The following is a 20,614-nucleotide window of genomic DNA, read 5'->3' as shown; positions in this document are numbered from 1 at the left end:
CAAGTCTCTGCTGAGACCAGTGGTTTATTATGGTTTCTTTCACCCCAAGAGGTCAGTGAGCTGGCAATGCCTGTTGTTTAACATCAGCTGCGAAGCTTATCTCTTTGCGAGATACTTGTTTGGAAAAGAAGGGGAAAACTTGGAGCCAAATACAGTGGAGACATCAACTATTGCCATCCGGCAACTGCATCTGGGCTGAGAAATAGTGACTGCATAATAGCTAAGATATGAAACGAATGCTAACTTTAAGTTAAATTGAAATAAACACATTGCCAGCTTTAGATTTAGTTCTTGGGTTGGAATATCTAAAAAATAATTCTGAACAGTTCTTCCATCTGTGGCAACAACTTACCATGGCAACATTGTAAAACAAAATGAGGTGTCTTTTAAAGACTCCAAATGATCTATGACCCACCATATCTTAGGGAAATATGCTGTGGAAATTAATTAGCCTCGTTGCTTACTGCTCTTACTGTTTCTAAGACACTTTGCTCTTTCTCTACTTAAAAAGAAAATGGACTTAAAGGTAATGTGACTGTCCTGCTGATGCAAATAGAAGTCAGCCAGCATTTGTGAAGGAAGACCATTGCACTCTGCAACTTGATTTTTTTTTGGAGCACAGCACGTCTTAGGAGAAATTTGCATAATTAAGTCACGGTGCTCAGAACATTAAGTAGCTTGTACTGAGCATTAGGTGTATGATTGAGCCAGGCGAATAGCGTTCCCATTAGTGATCAGATACGGTGTTGGAATGGCAGAAACCTCTATAGTCTGGAAAGATATAAACTGCATTTCTGCAAGGGGGTTTACTAACATCCTCCTCAAGACTGCTCTGTGGACTTCAGCTTGTCTGTAGTAGTTCCTCCAACTTAGGATCTGGACATCGGTATTTTTGAAATGTCACGGACTGTCATAAGCATGTCAACACTTAAGTGCTACAACCTTGACTGTGACAAAAGCGCACTTTTAGATACTTGATCATCTAATGAAAGAACCCCAAAGAACTCTTTTTTGCCCTCTCTCTCTTTCCCACAGGCACATCATTATTCCAAGGACAAGAAAATAACTTTTTGTTGTCCTGCCTGAGGCTAGTCTGGGAGTTAGGGACTCTCCTGTTAGGTAGGAGATGTGGGCTCACATCTCAGGTGGAGGAGGGAAATTTAGTTTCTCCTCACGAGGGTGCTGATCTTGAACAGCAGAAGAGATGTAATGGTATTTTGAACTGTACCTTGTCACTGATACCTCCTGAGAAAACTTCATCCAGGGTTGGGACCATAAATGAAGAGGGGTGGAGAGATGGGAAATGTGTGAATACCAAAAAGCTATGATGGGAAGAAAGGTGCTAAACTGCCAGGTGTCACCAGGCACATCTAGACGTGCTCAGAAAAGGGCCCTTGGGTGCTTGAAAATCTATGACATGGAAATTTTTATAGCTAAGATGTCAGGTGCTTGTAGGGTTGGGTAGAGGCTTGTGGTGGTGCTGTGTGCTCATGCTCACTGATGTGCCTCCAGACTACTTGACTGTGAAAATCCAAAGTTCAATAGTATCAAAATCAAACCTCATAGACGCATAGCAGCAAAGGCTGGTGTTGTCTAATCCATCTAAACATGAGGAGGCACTTCTTTACTGTGAGGGTGGCAGAGCACCGACACAGGCTGCCCAGAGAGGTGGTGGAGTCTCCTACTCTGGAGACATTCCAAACCCACCTGGACATCGTCCTGTGCAACTGCTGTAGGTGACCCTGCTCTGGCAGGGGGTTGGACTAGATGATCTCCAGAGGTCCCTTCCAACCCTGACCATTCTGTGATTCTGTGATCTCTCTGCTCCAAGGCATCGCTGGCTGCACCCAAACCAATCCTGATGGAGAGGGCTGAAAATAAACTACCAAAAACTCAGACTGGTTACGCTCCAGCCAAAGGGAACTTAGTGAATCGGAGCAAAATTGGACCAGTCTGATATGGGTGCAGTAACTTTCCATCTCCAGAGAAAGTTGGAAACTGGCAAGTTGGAAACTGGTCTAGCTTTCTTCACTGTTTTTGCTTTAATCACAGTTAATTCTTCCACAAGAAAGAGAGTGGTTTTTTCTACCTAATGTTTAATAGCGTGTAATGTGAAGCGATAATGTTGTTAGAAGATAACACTGTTAACATCGTGATGGACTCCTGCTGTAGGGTATAATGCCAAACTCAGTGACTTATTTGAGATACAAGAAGAGTAAAAGCCAAAGCTTTTTTTTTTTTTTTTTAATAATAAATTATTCCCTTAAAGGGAAAGGATTGTTCTTACAAAACACTAATTTTTTTTAAACTGAGTTTAGAAGTTTACAGAGTCCTGCTGGTGATGAGCCAGCTTTGATAAAAGTCCTGGTATTGTGAGTGTCTGTGCAGGGCTGGAGTTGATTAGGTGTCTGGGATAATGCCCAAGCATGGCCAAACTCTTATTTGCAGAGTTGGGTTTTCTTTTCTTGCTCATTTCCTAACTGTTCCGACAACTCATATAAACACCGTCGCCCGGATAAAGGAGCAAAACAGCACTGTTTGTGGGAATTGCACAGCAAGAGGTGCTTGCTTTCTGCTCCCGGCTTTCCCGACGGCAAGCAGGGTGGGTGTAGAAGTGTGCTGGAGGAGAACTTTCCCACCAAGCTCCTGCATAGACATTGAATAACTCCCTGGATGTGCTGCTCAAGAGGAGAACACGTCTGATGAGTTGTGAATGAGCATGGGAGCTCCCCAGGCACTTGATGTTTTTTGAAAACCCACCTTTGGCTTCCCTACATTGGGTCTCTGTCCCAGAGACCAGTGCCCCGTCAGTCTGTATGGTGAGAAGCAGACAAGAAGTGATGTGGATGAGCAACTGGATGGGCTCACTCAGAAGCTTTGTTTTGTTCTGTTGGGAGTCAGTATGGCTTAGTGACTGGTGTAGTGGGTTGCGCGGTGAGATGGGAACCAGCTGGAGAGCTGTGGATAAATCTCTGTTGTAGTTTCCCCTTGTGTGCACACAGGGAGCGTGCTCTTGCCCTTCCTCATAGAGTGCTTTTAGATGTACAGATAATCGGAGCTCAGTAAAGTGTTAGTGCTATTATTAGGAGTTGCTTTAGGTGTCTCTAATTGCACTTTATTGAAGAGTAGCTTGGGTAATGTTTCCGAAGGCCCAATGATAAATCAAATTTCGCTTCTACTAAATAAGCTAGCCAGGCAACTCAGATCACTGCCATTGTACATGGTACTGTGCAGTATTAAACGAAACCCTTGCCTGAAAATAATTCATCCTACAAGGTTTTCAGAATACTAGAAAATCCTCAGGTTGATGGATTAAAAAAGAAAAAAAAACAGGGAAAAAAAACCAAAACCACAACAAACCCAAACCATAAACACATTGCTCTTTGCAATATGACCTAGTCAGTTTTTCATTTCTGATGAACTATGTTCATTGGTGCTGGGGGAACTTAAAGCTCATTGTACTGAAATAATTTGCAGTCGCCCAAAGAATTAAGAACAGGCATTAGGTAAAGAGCTAAATTATATCAAAATAGACTCACTGTGGGGTCATTCATGTACATACAATGCAGAGTGTTCAAACACATGGTCTGGTGCTGTTAAGAGATTTGTTTTTCTTGTATTTATCTCCTTAGGCCAAGTGTAGACGATTAAAGCTTGGATTCCCTGAGCCAACAGTAGGAATCATTTTTATTCTCAGAGGCTTTGGATTAAATGGACTGGCACATGTGTTTTGTTGTACAGAGTGGACACACACTGGGTTTCAGGCACACCTCCTGCAAGCTCTTTTTGTGTAGACTTCATTAATATTCTGTTAATACAGTCAAGGCACGCAGCACTCAGATTCTTAAGCGTATTGCTGACCTCAAGTATGTGCATTTCGCCTTTAGTGTTCAGTGTGTAACAGTACACGTGACTTTGTACCTGGTTGTGCCATCAGAAGTATTTTCATTTTTTATTAAATTCAGCCAGTATGAATGCAGGGAATGGAATCTGCTTTGGATGAGGGGGTCTGTCTCAAAGAAAAATACTGATTAACAGGAGATCTTCGGGGTTAGCTAGCAGCATTTAATGCAGTCACCGTGTCAGATCGATGTGTCATCTACAATATGTTTGGCATGTTGATCCAATCTGGGAGCTCTTCTCATTGCGTCTGGCGCTTACCCTGTGCAGCCTTGAACCTAAGTTGGCACCTGTAAGCTGCTCCTGCCTATGCAGCACCTGGGATCATATTCACCGTGGTCAAGGACTACTTTTAAACCCATCAGCGTTGTCGGTTTTGTCTCTCAATAGGTTCTCAGCATGGTGATCAATGCAGCCTATAAGCCAGGGAGTGTTTTACGGGAACTGCAGCTAGTGGAAGACCCTCAGTGGAATTTCCAGGAGGAAACACTTAAAGCAAAGTAAGTCTTCAGCATGTGCTCTTTTATTTGTGAGGCTTCAAAAGCAGAACTGACTGGGGGAAAGGGAAAAAAAAAAAAAAAAGAGAACAAAAGATTTCTTCTACTGTGAGAGTTTTACTTTTCTAATTATCGTTTTGCTTTGTTGATTTATTTGACTCATTCTATAGCAACTTAAGAAATTAAATATTCACCTGAACGGTTCATTTCTATTGTCTTTCTCCAAGCAGCCATTCAGATTTTGATGAAAGATGCCATGTTTATTCAGTGAAGTCCTGAGTTTTATGATAAGCTGTTCCTACAAGCTTGGCTATTATTGAATTAACTCAATTCTTGGCTTTCTAAATGTAGGAGTATTACTGCTTTTAATATAGAACCTGTCACTCTAATGCAGAAAAACCTGGCAAGATTGAATGGCACCAAAAAAAGAGTGGAAACAAAATAGCAGGGACACATTTTTAAGTAGGGGATGTGGGATTAAGATCAAGATTTGAGGCCTTCCTAGAATATATGCTTCAATTCTCATCTAAACAACACTTAAGAGGACTGTGTCCTTCCAGTCCCTAAAGGGGGCCTACAGAAGAGCTGGGGAAGGACTTTTTACGAGGGCATGTAGCAATAGAACGAGGGGGAATGGCTTTAAACTGGAAGAGGACAGGTTCAGATTAAACATTAGGAAGAAGTTTTTCACTGTGAGGGTGGTGAGGCACTGGCACAGGTTGCCCAGAGAGGTTGTTGAGGCCCCATCCCTGGAGGTGTTCAAGGCCAGGCTGGACGTGGCCTTGGGCAACCTGGTCTAGTGGGAGGTGTCGCTGTTTATGGCAGGGGGGTTGGAACTCGATGATCTCCAAGGTCCTTTCCAACCCAAACCATTCTATGATTCTAGAAAATACTTAATTTCTCCTTCCAACTTGAAAATTTACCCGTTTATGTCTTCTTTATTTAATGGGCACTACACTTAGGATGTGTTTCAACAGCCATTGTCTCTCTGAAAGGGGGGAGTCTCACCTAAGGTCTCTCCGGAGTCCCTCCAAAGAGCAATTCTTCCCCCTTCAGGATGGATGTCAGCAAATAGTTCTTTGAAGACAGCTCTCTCCATTGACTAACTTGGTCACCTTGACTTTTTGAGTACTGAAGTTAAATGCAGTGAATTTCACCCTTTATACTGAATTCTGATACTCCTTTTCAAATAAAAGCAAATTTCTCTTGGTTATTTGAAATGATTGGCTGGTAAATATGGCACTATTGATTGCTATTGTATTTGATCTTTGGCAGTGCAGATATTGCAGAAAGCTTATGTGTGCTCTGGTTGAGGGAGAGAATTGAGAACCTTTTATTCTGCATACACAAAAACTGCTTTTCTAAAGGAGGATTGCAATCAGAAATGAAAAGCTACTAGAAAATCCTATTTTTAATTTGCTTCTTTCACCCATGTGGAAACTCATGTTTTTGTGTTTGTCAATTGAAGTTTTGTGGATGGAAAACTAAAAGTCATCTTTGCGCATGCAGATTTTCATTAAAAACAAGTCATGGTCCGTCACCTGGTTTTCACTGATTCCAGGCTCCCACACCTTGTACTAGCAAATGTCGGATAATGTACTTCTGCAGGTACTTAGGAGTTGTGAAATCAAGTTGTAATGCCCCATCTTCATGTCCTATCCTGCAAAGATTTGAGCTTACAGGCAGGTTTCCTGTTAGCACTATCCAAAATAGGACTTTGTTGGGATTTCTCATTTGAGCATGGTGACCCACCTTATGCAAAAGCAGCAGTATCTACTTCTTAAGGCTGCTGCAACCCTTATGTCTAATGGGAGACAGCCTGGAAAACATTTCACTGACCGTCAAGTGCAGGGATGTCTTGTCCTCGATAGCTCTGTCTACAGCCCCATCCACTGAGACCCCGGGCAGCTTGGTGTGCTTACACCAGGAAGGCCAACTATGAGTACACGGGCTGCTCATCCGTATCACATCAACCGTTTATCCTCCCTCATTGTTGCCTGATGTGCTAATCATACTGTAACGAGCACTTCCGTCGCCTTTACGTTCCCTCATGACGCTTCTGCCCATGCGTTCCAGTGTCTGTTTCCTCCTCCCGTCTATTTATCAGAGCAGTCAGCCTGCTGGGATATATCTTATATCCACGTAGCCTTAACCTAAAGGTGTAACAATGCTTTCCGGCAAGGAGGTTTTGTATTTTATGTTGGTCAGCCAGTCACAGGCTGCGTACGTGTTCCTATATGATGGCAACCCCAGGAGGCAGCAATCTCAGCTCTTCAGCAAGTCAAGCAGCAGCTCTCAACTTTATCAAGCCACAGAATGGGTCATTACCAGCTCAGGGCTAGGACAGAATGTTTTGGAGTGACTTCTAAGAATAGAAATGTGTTCTCATTCAGTGTGGCATTGTCCTCTGAGGAGACAGAGCTCCTGGGGCTGGGCAGCGCCTTGTTGCTGGAGCTATCTGGCTTCTGAGGCTGGAGCTTTCTTCATGGGGTGGTGCTGGCTGGTCATACCTGCTTGCCTGTGGGTAGTTTGAGTACTTCTAAGAGTGGGTGACAGAGGGTAGACGTGCCCTAAGACTGTCTGGCTACCCTGGAACTTCCTTCTCTTTTCCTTCCTGAGTTTGGTTAAGCTGCTTCATCAAGAAGCGTATTGGGGTTTTAATTGCGTTTGGTTGTGCAGAAGCAGGAAAGAAAACACGCGGATGAAATCAGATACCCTGGGATGCGCGAACGGCACGTGACACGTTACATTAGGTACGGCAGTTGTTTGTGCTCCAGAATCTTAAACAGAGACCCGTAACGAGCAAACGCCTGTCTACACTGACTTCCAGCTACACCGGCTCCCAATGGTGTCGAGCTGCTAATGATGACAGCTCTACAGCCAGCTGGAGCATCTGTGCTGTAATGTGACATGTCACGTCACTGCCTTCCTTCTGATGCAGACTGACAGCTCCTTGGATCTTGGCAATGTTGTTGTTTGTTTGCGGTGGCGGCTGCAGTAGGGTAGAGCAAAGGGGAGGGAGGAGGATGGTGAAGAGATGGCTGTTTTCCCCACTGGCCGAAATGCCAAATCACGTGCTGCCGGGAATGCCTTATCTCAGTCCTGGGGCAACCTGCGTTTAGTTTACTCTGCTGTCGTGAGTGACCAGCGTAGAATCTTTAGCACAGAACCTTCTTAGCCTTGCAAAGAAGATAAACAATTTAGATTGTCTGAAGAGATGTGTCTGCGAAGCGTGATGGCAGTCGCTTCCCATCAGCGCTGCTGGCTCTCTGTGAAAATAGTCAAACCTGATTTATTCGTAATCATGAGTTAGAAATGTCAGACCTGATCTTTAGACTTGCCAAAGGTGTTGGCATCCAACTCTTACAGGTGCTTTAAGTTCAGTGCCTACATCTAGATTTGGCTCTCCAATTTTACATAAAGCACTTGAGGAGCTTTATGCTTTTTGAGGGCTTTCATTTCTAAGGGCTGTAAGAAGGGCTTACCCGTTTTTGCAGGACTTTGGACATAAACAGTACCAGCGTGTGCAGCGAGTTATCTCCTGGGTCTTTTATGAAGCCCAGTTAGTCAAAATAAGAAAGATGAGTATTCCTGGACTTCTTCATTAAATAAAATTTTGAGAGCTGCCCAAATCCAGTAGCTCAACTCTAGGAATGTTAACCCCCCCGTCACAAACACCGTGGCTTGTTTATGAGGCCGCGTTTCAAAGAAAGTCTTTCCACTGGGGTGCTTTAGAAGGCTGCCTGTCACTTGTGGTAGGTGATGCTGAGGTGTTAGAAGTCATCTTTGTCTCAGCCTTTGTGAGCAAGGGTTGCTCTCAGGCTTCCCAGGTCCCTGTTACAGTTTGAGGGAGCGAAGTGTTACCCACAGTAGATGGAAAAGAAGCTAGAGACGCTATAAGCAAACTGGATGTCCACAAGCACGTGGAACCGGATGGGAAGCAGCCAGCTCAGCTTGAGGGAGCTGGCCAATGTCATTGCAAGGCCACTCTCTATCATGTTTGAAAGTTGATGCCGATCAGGGAAGTTTCCTGGTGTCTGGAAGTAGGCAAACATTACACCCTTCCTCAAGAAAGGCAAGAAGGAGAATCCAAGTAACTACAGGCTCTCAGCCTTACGTTCCTGGGAAGGTAATTAGGCAAATCCTCCTGGAAACCATTTCCAAGAACATGCAGGACCAACAGGTGACTGGGGAGAACCAGCGTGGATTTACAAAGGGTGAGTTGTGCCTGATGTGATGAGGTAGCTGGTTTAGTGGTTGAGGGAAAGCAGTGGAAGTTATTTATGTTCATTTCAAAAAAGCTTTCAACAGTCTTCCATAGCGTCCATATAGCCAAGCTGTGGAGATGTAGAGTGGACTTGGACGTGATGAGTGGAAAGTTGGCTGGACAACTGAACCCAAAGGGTTGTGATCAGTGGTATGAAGTCCAAGTGGCAGCTAGTTATTAATGGTGCTCCTCAAAGCTCAGTACAAAGCTACAGCTCATATGACACATCAGGTCTGCCATATACTTCTTGAGGCACTGCCAGGGTGAATTAGTGTGATCAGGTGGGCTTCTGCGCCAGATATCAGAGATAGAAGTCATTAGCACCAGTGGAATGACCTAAACTCTTTCCTTCTATAACCAGGAGAAGAATTAGCAAAACATGTCCTTACAGGCAGAACAATTCCAGGGCCGTTTCTGAATCCTGTCTTCAAGAGTACAAAATAGCACTGGATGGTAAAATAGCGTTGGAGGAAGATAAGTGCAACATTTTTGTTGATTTAACCTAGACTTTGCAAAATCTTGGTATTCAAGATGCACTGCGTAGCTTCAGGGGTATCGGGGTTTTGATGAACACTTCAGGGTTTTCTGTCATTGGCAGTCGCAATAGCCCGTACAGGCATGGTCGGATTCAAACACAATGCAGTGGATGGTAGACAATCTCTGCTGCTGTACTGGTAAATTGCTTCTGGTCGATCCCGATGCAGAGAGACTTTGGTTGTGTGCTGCGGGTGGCTAGTGTTTCCTGGAGATTTCTCGTGTTTGGCAGACTTTAAGCGAGTAAGACAGATTGGAAATTTCTTGCAAAAGAAAGGTTTTGGTCCCCCGAAAGGAAATTTAGGCTTTTAGCCACTGACTTGTTCGAAATAGTCTCGATGATTGTCAGAACTGTGGATGAGACCTTTGAAAATGAGGGTAGTCTCAATGCTTTTGCTGTTTGAAGTGGCTTTTCACGTCATCACACAATGGTCCCTAGCTGGAGCTGATAGAAGACATTTTGTTCTCATGAACCTCTGATCTATTTTGTCACTGTTAGGAAGCTTCAACAGAAGAATGCTATTGCCAGCAAAGTGCTGTGAGCTTAATATTGTTGCTCATGGATCAGCAAAGACCCTGAGTATATTTTTCGTGGAAATAGTTTCAGCCATAAGAGTTTCTCCAGTTTCTGGGATCTAAGGGCAGAGGAAGGGGGAGAGGAAAGAAAGATTTCTTTGGCTTCAGCTGAAAAATCTTTTTTAGACGGGCAGTGATTTCTAAGAAAACTAAAAATGTTATGCTTTACACAGGTGTTTTCCAAGTCTGCTGTGCTGCCGTGCTGCGCATGCAGGTTACTTACTGCTTAAAAGCGGTTGGGAAGATAGAAGTCCGAGTATGAAAACATCAATAGGAATATCAGTAGCTGGTAATTTTTTGAGCGATGCTAATGGAAAAGCATTTTCTGATTATATCCAAAGGAGCTCTTTCCACGCGGCCCTCCTAGAACAGCTCAGATTACATTTGGTGGTGTTTGTGTTAAAAACCTTTAGTGTGTGAGGAATATGGAAAATATTAGTAGAACCTGGTTTATAGTTGAAAGAGGTGCTGCCAAGGCCAAAATAATGTAAAAAATATTACTGCGGCCAGTACTAACACCTTGGGTTATTGAGACTGATTGCTGCAGTCATGTTGATCTCCATTTTGCCATCCGTTCTGTTAATTACTATGTGTACTGCATTCAAACCAGACTGTGAAGTCAGTCAGTTGTTCATTTTCCTGGTTTCATCTTTTTCTTTCACCGGGCACTTTAGTACAATGGGTCCTTTCTGGGCAGCCAAACACAATGGGAAGCACACAGTTAGAAGAAGTCAGCCATCCTTGAATAATACCCACCAGGCAGCTTTCTTAGCTTATAAGAAAGAAGATCAAGAGGCAATTTGATTACAGCACTTTTGCAGGGAAACAAAACCAGATGCAGTCTTTTCATCCTAGTGGTGAAAGTCAGAACAAGGACAAATAAATGAAAGTTAAATCCAGACACATCCAGACATAAAAATGAGGCGTAGGCTCATGCGGTATGGGTACAGGTGCTCCGGCTGTCAGGATTCTTCCAGTGTGGAGACCCTCGAGGGGAGGCGGGTGTGTTTCTGGGAGTGATGCTTTAGTCCAACCAAAGTTGTTGGGGTTCAGGTGAAGGGAACTCAGTGACATTCTGCAGCTTGTCACAGGAGTCAGACTTACTGGCCTAATGATCTAGGCCGTCATTAAACTTAATGCCCCCTGGAGAAGCAGTAAGGGCAGGAGTCTTTTCAAACACACTGAAAAGAAATATAAAATGTTTATAAGTAGAGATATTTAAATGCCTGTGGAATTTGTTCTTTTGATATTAGGTATTGCCAAACCCTCTTTAGCCAGCCTGCCGGTGCAGCTGTTCCATAGGGAAGGTGGGATAACAGTGCTCTGTATCAGGAAGGAAAACTTTTTTCATTTTATGTCATCTGTCCAGATCTGTCGGGGTGCATGAAGAGTTGGCTAATTAAATCATTCATTCATTCATTCATTCATAAGGATGAATGAATCCAGGATTGTCACCATCACCTGACGTCCTTGGTTGGGCACCAAACGGGGTATCAGAGCGTGGTGCCTTGCTCAGTTAGGTTCTGGAAGAGATTTGTGATGAGGTGATATTTTGGATCAAGTCTTTTGAGACAGGACTAGGCTGTTCTCAGACCAGGGTTTCTTTTGGGTACCCCTCTATAACACTTCATGTACCACAGTTTCAAACCCTTTCCCCATACCCCGGTGCTTCCAGCAAGAGCTTTTGGGAGGGAGAGCAGCAGAAGGTGGTTTCTCAGTTGCTTTACGCAACTCGATAAAACCTTCAGAGAGAGGGAATTGAGTCCCGGCGCAAGCTGTGTATTTTAACTCTCTGGCCGCACCTCCTTTGTTTCACCTTCTCCTCCTCTTCCTCTTCCATATCTGACTATCAGCAGCTGATTCCCTGCTTGGGAACTGTGGGTCTAATACGCTCGCAAATGCCTTGTCTCATTTTTCCTGATGACTGTCTTTCATTGCCTCCCATCCAGTAATCTTTTTTTCACTGTCTCTCCCTCTTTTTCTTTTGTGTGTGTTACTTTCTCTCCTCTAAGAACATTTATAATGCCTTAACACCAGGCGTTCGCATGATTGTCTCTGGTGTTGCATTCCTCAGGACGTGCAAGAGATGTTTTAAAAACCTTATCTCACTGTTTACAATAGCTTGGTGCTGCTGTTTAATAAATTATGGGGATAATTGGTTTTTCAGAGCTCACATCTACAATGTATTACAGCAGGGATGAAACTGTATCTTTCGTAGCCATTTATCGCTCAGAAACACTTCGTATAAGACACTGAAATAAATGTTTTAGTAGCGCATGGATAAGAAATTTAAGACAAACCTTTCATTGCATCTGCTCTAAGCATTCCCTGCAGGAATCACCATTTTTAGGGCCTGTTCTCGCAGCCCTGTTAACCAACTCAAGACAGTCCTGAGTAGTTTCTTGGGTCTTGCACTGCGCATGTCTCAAAGCAGTGAAGTCATCTAGTTCCTGTATTGTCCCAGACAATCGGGTTTCACCCAGGTACAACCACAGATGGCACAATGAAACTGTGGGCTTCTTGTGAGCTGGAACACGATGTAAGAGCTGCCTCAAGACAGGTGGCAATGGAGAAGATCAAAGGTTTACTGGGGGCTTATAGAGACAGTCTCCACTGCAGTCCACGTGCAGGGTGGTGACAAGAAAGCTCTGCAAGGCATATAAGCTTCTCATCGCAGATCAATATACAAGGAGAAACTACATCCTTCTCCCCCAAAACTTTGCATCAGTTCGTAGTATGGGCGTGCTGTCCTGTGTAATGTCCTCACCAAACCTGCTGTCATTTTTTCCCGTCTCTTGCCTTATCTACAGATACATCCAGTCTGCACATGCATTCCTCCCCAAATCATGTCCACGCCTCTGATTCCAGGAGCGTTTCACCCTGCCTTTCCTTTCTCAAGTGCATCTGAAATGGAGCCACTAAAACAAGTAGACCTATTCTGCCTGCCTTCCCAAGAGAGACACTCTCCCAAAAGTCGTTAGGGAAGGTATCTCCCTAACAGAGGAGGAGCTTCTCTGTATCATTGAAGGACATTGCTTCATTGGTGACATGTTGTACTCTTTTCTAGATACAGAGGGAAGACATACAGGGCGACTGTTAAGATTGTGCGGACGTCGGATCAGGTAGCGGATTTCTGCAGAAGAGTCTGTGCAAAGTTGGAGTGCTGCCCCAACTTGTTCAGTCCTGTTCTGGTGGCCGAAGTCTGCCCAGAGAACTGCTCCATTCATACTAAAACCAAGTACAGTGAGTATTGGCCACAATGCTTCTTGTTGCTAGCTGGGAATCAAAACAGCGGGAGATTATGCATGAGTTAGTGATGGAGAACAGGAGTTGTGTAATACATTAAGATTGAGTAGGATCCATCTCATCTAAGAGCAGTTATTTAATCCTGACCAGGCCACCATAGGTTCCCTTAGTATTCTGTACAGAGAAATAGGCATCTCCAGAAGACTGTCTATCTTACGCAATCGTAATATATCTGTTTGAAAGTCACTACTTTTTGGAAGTCCTGACTTTTCTTCGTAAGTAATGTTAATATAAGGAGCACATAAAAGGAACCTGCAGTGGCCAGCTGAGATTTAAACTGCTACATCTGAGACAGCTTCGTTAGGTGAGATGAACCATGTCCTCAGTGAAGAGTTCCTGGTACATGCACCAGCACAGGCCAGTATCACAATGCTGATGTGCTGGAAGGAGTTTGGGAGCGCTGACCATCTCTGCACAGGGTGTTTAATATTTAGGCATGTTCCTATCTATTCAGGAAGGCTGAAGTTAGGCATGTGTTCAACAGTTTTTGTTGTCAATGTTACTGATAGTGGCTCTTAAACAGGTCAGGAAAGTGGAAGTGAGTGCTGTCCTTCTTCCACAAAGGTTGCAAGAAACCAATATGATTGATTTAAACCAATTAGCTTCGGATTGGTGGCAGAGTAGATGGAGAGATGGACTCAGGGAGATATTCAGATCACTGAATATGGGTTTCTGTAGACATCTACACTTCAGCTAGACTCCTGTCTTGCGCTGGTAGCAAATGGAGAGCTGGAGGAGTACAGCTAGGGGAGCTCCAGCCGAGATTGTCTCATCTCAGAGTTGATGGTTGTATGTGGCTGGATGAATCGTTCCTCAGAAGTCCGTTGATTTGATGAAAGGCTTAGTTCGGTTATGAGCTTTGACATGAGTGCCAAGTGCCATTTTAGTTGTCCCGGGATACCCTACCTGGTGAAGGGCAGAGCATGTCAGTCCCAGAGGATGCTGTCGAGCATGTCAGAAGGCATCTAACACAACCCCCTAACGTAAGGACAGAGGACTCCTACATCCTTAATTTCAACTTGGGCCATGAAATAGTCAAAGGTAATAAAAAAAAAGTTCCTTCGTGCATTGAACAAACATCCATAATTCAGGATAGCTGGCCCTCTCCTCTCTGCTGAAAACATTGGCAACAGAAAGTGTATCTAAGACTGTTAACTCATGCAGAAGGGCGTTGGATCAAATCAGAAACATGCTAACCTCTCTCCCTCCAAATCACTGCTCAGCTTAGTGTAAGCTTTTCCTAAGTACGTACTGTAGGGTTAAATTTTGAACTTCTCACTCATCACCAATAAATGTGTATACATAAGAGCTGTAACACTCTGTGCTGGTCCAAGATGACATCTTATTTACACTGGACATTTTTTCCAATTCAATGTGTTTTAAAGTTTCTCGTAAAAGTGCACCTAGTGTGCAGTAGTGAATCAGTAGCAAGAAACAAGCCAAAGTTTCCTTCTTTTGGTGATGAAAGGTTTTAATGGGTATTTTGCTTCATTTCTCTAGCTTATTATTATGGGAAGAGAAAAAAAATCATTAAGCCACCCATTGGGGAAAATAACAACATGAAAAGTGGACATGTCAAGCCAGCCAGACGCAGAAAAAGGCGGAAATCCATCTTTGTGCAGAAGAAGAGGAGGTCGTCGGCTGTCGATTTGAATGCTGCAGGCTCTGCAGAGGTACATGTTGCGCTGGGATAAATCAGCAAAAGTCCCGTGGTGCTTTTTTGTCCCCCCCCATGTGCATCTTCCTTTTGAGGGACTTGTCAACAAACCTCAACACTTCCATTTTCCATTTTGAATCCCTCCTTGCTACTCTGTTCTCCTAAGGTCAGACTGGTTTTATTGGGACATCTGGGGACTTTCACCCTTGTCTCTTCTAGAGTTAGCAAATAGAGTTTTTCCTTCCATCTTCATAATGCTCACTAGCTAATATACTGTCTGATACTACATTTTTGTTTTCTTTTGCTTCCTTATGAGCCTGTAGGCAGGCAGATGAGCCTGTTAGATGCTTTGTGCATCTAGCAGAGTGAAGGAGGTTTGTAATCTGTGTCTAAGATCTCTAAATATTATAAAAAATAAAAATAACTCTCGGGCAATTATGGTTTCAAGGGCTTTTATTTTTTCTTTAACCATTCATAATATTTTTGGCTCGCAACAACAAACAATGGGTGTTCTAGAAGCTTCAGAAAGCAAGAAGATGGTTTGTGTGATGTGACGGGATCCCAGCTTCAGCAATGATTCATGTCCAAAGACAACCTGGAGCAGACTTAGATCTGTGTGGACCGTTCCCGGGTGGTTTTCCCATGACAGTAATGGCAAAGTTCATGTGTGGTTTCCTTTGCTCAGCTGAGTGCCAGTGATTGCTTCTTTGTGCAACGTGAAATAAAACTGATTTACTTAAATTCCCTCTACTTCAGCTGGAGGGGGACGTTTTAGTCAGCTTTCAGTTGATTGCTTGCGTCTTCATGACTTGGTCCTCATTTAGGTGCAGTTCTGCTTGATTTCCTTAGATTACACCTGCTTCAAATGAATTTAAACTGAAGTAAACTCATGTTAAGCCTAAATCAACCATTAGCCAATTTTTTCGACCTTTCAGCCAATATAACTAACTTTGTCTAAAATTGCTCTTTCGCTGATCATATGGCTTGGATGCGCGCTCAGACTGCAATCAGAGCTAAGCTGCTGAAGCCATTTGGGCCGCTTAAGTATATATAAAATTTCAAATACACAGTTTCCGTCAGTTGGTGTGTGCTTGCAAGCTCGGTGTGACAGAAATAGCAAGAGTCTGATATAATATCCTTTAAACGGAAATTTGTGCTTCACCTTCAGCAGTTAGGTGTTGGGCTGAAAACAGGGACATCTGGGTGAAATCGTCTGTCCTGGGTTTTACAGAAACGCTGGCCAAGAAATCGAGTACAAGTATACACTTGTACATCTAGGTGTTTTTAAAAGGCACCAAAATTTCCTTCCTTTCAATACCAGTGACACCCATGACAATTTGAAGCAAGGTGAAGGTTTCAGTTCAAGCCTGGCTGTGATTTTATTTCACCTCAAACAAGCTGAGTTTCGTTTCACCCTTTTAGTGTTTTCCATTTCCCCTTCTCCTGCGCATCTGCAGTGCCACGAGCTTTGAGATGCCAGCCCAGCAGAGGAACGTTTCCTGCCAGATGAGTTATTGCTGTTGACCTTGTGTTAGAAACAGAAAAAGGATTTGTCCGTCGTGTATTTTTTTCTGCTACGTTTTGTAACAAATCTAAATTGAGGGCTAATCTACTTAGCACTGTAATGAAAATGGGGTAATTCGCTTCATACAAATGTTACCCTGGACCGACATGGGCACGGGCGTGCAGTTTGACCCGGTGCCTTTCGATTTGCTGCTGTATTAATCTCCGAGCCCGGATGCTGTTTCTCTGATGGTCCTTGTGCAGGAGAGCGAAGATGACGAGCCGGACGCGATGGAGGACGAGACGGGAAGCGAGGAAACCAGCTCGGAGCTCCGGGATGACCAGACGGATACCTCTTCTGCCGAGGTCCCCTCTGCCAGGCCCCGGCGAGCGGTCACCTTGCGGAGCAGCACCGAGTCGGACAGACCTCCTCCCACGGAGAGAGCCCGACGGAGCCGGAGACCGCAGCCCCACTCCTACGGCGAGGCGGAGAAGTGCACGCAGGTCAAGGAAGTGAGTACGCCCATAGGCTTTCACTCCCAATTAACAGCAATATTCTTGCCAAATTAACCTTCAGTGCCGAGCCTTCCTCATCTGAGGAGGGCATCCCTGCCCTGGCTCTCCACACAAGGTAGTTTTCTTTACAAAAGCTTTTGGTTTTTTCTAGGAAATTAAGCAAGAAGAGGAAGAGAAGCTCATCCTGGATAGTAATCCCTTGGAATGGACCGTGACTGATGTCGTGAGGTTTATTAAACTGACCGACTGTGCACCCCTTGCCAAAATATTTCAGGAGCAGGTAGAGGTCTTCATGTAATTCTTCTCTTTGTGTCTGTGGTGCTTATGCACATTGCAAAAAAAAAAAAAAAAAGCAGCGCACATTCCACCTTGCTGACTGTGCCCAGGGCTTGGACAAAGAGATTGTGATCAGACATTAGATTCCCTCAGACCATGCTGTAACACAGATTTTGGCAAGGCATGGAAACCCTTCAAACTTGAATCAGAGCCTTGCCAGGTCCTCAGAGAGACTAGAAACACCCCAGCAAGAGTGCTCGTGAAAAGCAGGAGGTTCAGACCTTTCTTATTCATGCCAAGGTCCACAGCACCATCCCGGCGTCACACTGTACCAACAGGTAGTGGTTATATGGTACCTAGCAAGCTGTCTCTCCTGGCCACACCCTGTTTTAAAATGTCAGCCTGGGAAGCAGAAAACTGCTGCTTGAACCCAAAACTGGATGCCTGAACTTTGTCACCAACACCTAGATGCTCCAAGTATGTAGACATCTACTTCCCATCTTCATCCCCCCTGAAGATCTGGCAGTCAGGCCTTTGGATGACCTAATTTGAGGAGATGCCAAGCATCTCCCCATTAAGCACATAGGTTTGCCGGAGCAGCAGCCAATTCTCTTCATCTTGAGTCAGTGTGAACGTGTAAAATTTATATAGAAACAGCCATTCCTTGGCTAATGAGTAACAGCCACCGCTGAAAGGGCAGCGCTAAGAAATTATAGTTAGAAAGAAGCAAGTGTGGTTAATTAGGCCATAGCCGATGGCAGTCAGTGATATGGCCAACTGCACGTTGAACTATCCCTGATTCTTCACCATGAGCAGCTCTGTACCTGAGTACAGCTGCTTTAACCGGGAGAAGTTGAAGTGCGAGTCTAGAGCAAGGCTGGAACACTCCGTAGCAAGATGCTGTAGTCTCTGTGTCGCAGCATGCTCCGGCCGTTTGTTAATCAGCCTGGGAGAACGCCAGGGCTTGAAAGCCAACCCCATCTCTCCTTTGCCAAAGAGTTTTATGGGGACTTTAATCGAACACAGATGACTGGAACTTTTCCTCATGATTTGCAAGGGAGCTCTGATGCAATGGGCCATGGCATCAAGCTTCAGTGGAGGAAGAACCTGAGCCATGGACAGTCCTGATCAAAGCAGCGCTTAAGGTGTCCAAATCCTCCTTGTGTTTAGTGCTACCTAATCAGGGCCGGCCTGGGGAGTTTATGTTGCCTGTGAGTTATAGTGCTTTTTCACAGAATCACAGAATTTTCAGAGTCGGAAGGGGCCTTTAGAGATCATTCAGTCCAACTCCCCTGCCAAAGCAGGATTGCCCAGAGCGCATCACTCAGGACTGCATCCAGGCGGGTCTTGAAAATCTCCAGAGAAGGGGACTCCACCCCCTCCCAGGGCAGCCTGTGCCACTGCTCTGGCACCCGAACCGTAAAGAAGTTTTCTGTGTATTTGAACGGAACTTCCTGTGTTCCAACTTGTGCCCATTGCCCCTTGTCCTGTCACGGGGAACCATTGAAAAGAGCCTGGCTCCATCCTCCTTCAACCCACCCTTTAGATACTTGTAAGCATTAATAAGGTCTCCCCTCAGCCTTCTCTTCTCCAGGCTAAAGAGTCCCAGCTCTCTCAGCCTTTCCTCATACAGGAGATGCTCCAATCCCTTAATCATCTTACTTGCCCTTCGCTGGACTCTCTCCAGCAGTTCCCTGTCCCTCTTGAACTGGGGAGCCCAAAACTGGACACAGTATTCCAGTTGTGGCCTCACCAGTGCAGAGTAGAGGGGGAGAATGACCTCCCTCGACCTACTGGCCACATTTTTCTGCTCTTAGATTCTGATCTTTTTCTGCTCTTCGATTCTGATCCTCCTTGAGGGGTAAAAAGCAGTTTTGTAGCCTGCTCGTCTGCTTCTCAGTCCGTTAAAGAATAAAGAGGATTTGAGGTCTTAATTAAGAGAAGGATCATAAAGCCAAGAGAAATCCCTAGTAAAATGACTTCCCGCTGGGGTGTTAGATCTTGGAGTTTGGTGCATAAATATGCCTGAGGGAAGGATGTGACCTCCAGAGGTCCCTTCCAACCTACACCATTCTGTGATTCTGGGATGGTAGAGATTGCAAGGGCTCTGGGTGGTCCAGGCCCCCTGTCTCTTGGTTGTTCAGCCGCTGATGTGGAGCAAGGCAGGTCCTGGGTGGAGCAGGGGACAGGGCATGCAGCAAGGCAGGCATAAACCCGTGCTGAGCAAATCACCGGCCAAAAGGGGTGGGGGAAGGGCACCCCTTGGCAGTGAGAGCAGCATCACTTTCTCCATTCCGCTCCCTCTGTCTTCTGGTGCGCTTCTCTGCAGCCTCCCCCTTGCCTCGGTTCCTCAGACATGAAAATGGGACTAGTCCGTGAACCCTGCAGAGTTTCTGTAGGTTACCCAGCGTTTCAGCAGCTGGGAGGCTTTTCCCAAACTGGGAGCAAGGTGAGAGCCTGTGAAGACACAGTAGACAAATTTTGAAAAAGCATCAGGTGTCCCAGAGGGAGGAAATGGGCAGCGTCAAAGTGGGAGAGATATCAGAGCACAAAAACGCCTTTAATTTTTGGGGCAAACTTCACTTCTTGCTTCTCCAGACCTGGTTATGCTTTCTGCCCCCCAGAATCCACAAACAAACCCATTTTCCCTGTCTTTTTTTTTTTTTCACCAGGACATCGATGGCCAAGCCCTTCTGTTGCTGACACTGCCCACGGTGCAAGAATGCATGGAGCTGAAGCTGGGTCCAGCCATCAAACTGTGCCACCAGATCGAGCGAGTAAAAGTAGCTTTCTATGCACAATACGCCAACTGACTGCACTTCTCCATTTCTTTCTGTTCTCCTTCTTGTTCCCTCTGTTTTTTAACATTTCAACTTGCTCAGGGGGATTTTTTCCCCCCTCTCCCTCTTCTTTTCCAAGAACATGTGGAATTGGAAGCACTGGGAATTAATCTATAGGGAAGAAAAAAACAAAACAAAACAAAACAAACCCACAACAGAAAACTAGCAACAATTTGAACTCAATTTCTGTACTTGTAAAGCACAGTGAAAGACTGCTGGCATCTCTCCTCGTGAGCCTAACCAACCCGTTACGCAGTGGTGCAAGGCCAGCATGGATCAGATGGATTGTCCTTCGTTAAAACAAAGCCATTGATGGCAGACACATTCCCAAGGAGAAGGGTCGGACATTTTTGGATGATGATGATGGTTTGTCTAAGTCAATTTCTGGACACGAACAATTCTTTTAGCCAACTCTGACACACTTCTTTCATATTGAAATGTAAGTGATCCTTTGTAGCATCACCTGAGGTTTACTGCAAATTTGATCTTAGTGATCAATGGGCTTTTTTTCTCCCACCTCTCCAGTCTTACAAAAGGAAAAATTGTTATACCAGTCATACGCTGTCTGTTATTCCTGAGTGATTTATAAAAGAGGACCCAACCCACGGTCTCTGTACGGTATCAGACAAAGCTGCAGCGAACTGACAGGGGTGCAACAAGACCGAGTACGCAGTAATGCGTCCTGAGCCGCGCTGGCTGTGCACAACAGGCAGAACGTCTCTGTGGTGGGGTCTGTACAGTA

General features: G+C 44.8%; 1 protein-coding gene across 1 annotated transcript in view; it reads left to right on the top strand.

Annotated features, from left to right (window-relative positions):
• The window catches only part of SFMBT2 (Scm like with four mbt domains 2), a gene marked incomplete at its 3' end in the record, with an annotated part of 123,352 nt that extends 103,507 nt beyond the window's left edge, over positions 1–19,845 (top strand). The window contains exons 16-21 of the mRNA XM_082490200.1: positions 4,291–4,400; positions 12,842–13,017; positions 14,581–14,753; positions 16,505–16,753; positions 16,908–17,036; positions 19,705–19,845. Coding sequence (XP_082346326.1) covers positions 4,291–4,400; positions 12,842–13,017; positions 14,581–14,753; positions 16,505–16,753; positions 16,908–17,036; positions 19,705–19,845 — 978 coding nt within the window. The remainder of the gene's footprint in view (positions 1–4,290; positions 4,401–12,841; positions 13,018–14,580; positions 14,754–16,504; positions 16,754–16,907; positions 17,037–19,704) is intronic.
• Positions 19,846–20,614: the final 769 nt, after the last annotated feature.

Source organism: Vanellus vanellus (genome assembly GCF_965231255.1).
Source record: "Vanellus vanellus genome assembly, chromosome: 1".
NCBI classification, from domain to species: Eukaryota; Metazoa; Chordata; class Aves; order Charadriiformes; family Charadriidae; genus Vanellus; species Vanellus vanellus.
The sequence above is the reverse complement of the archived record's forward strand: the minus strand, read 5'-3'. Positions and strand labels throughout refer to the sequence as shown.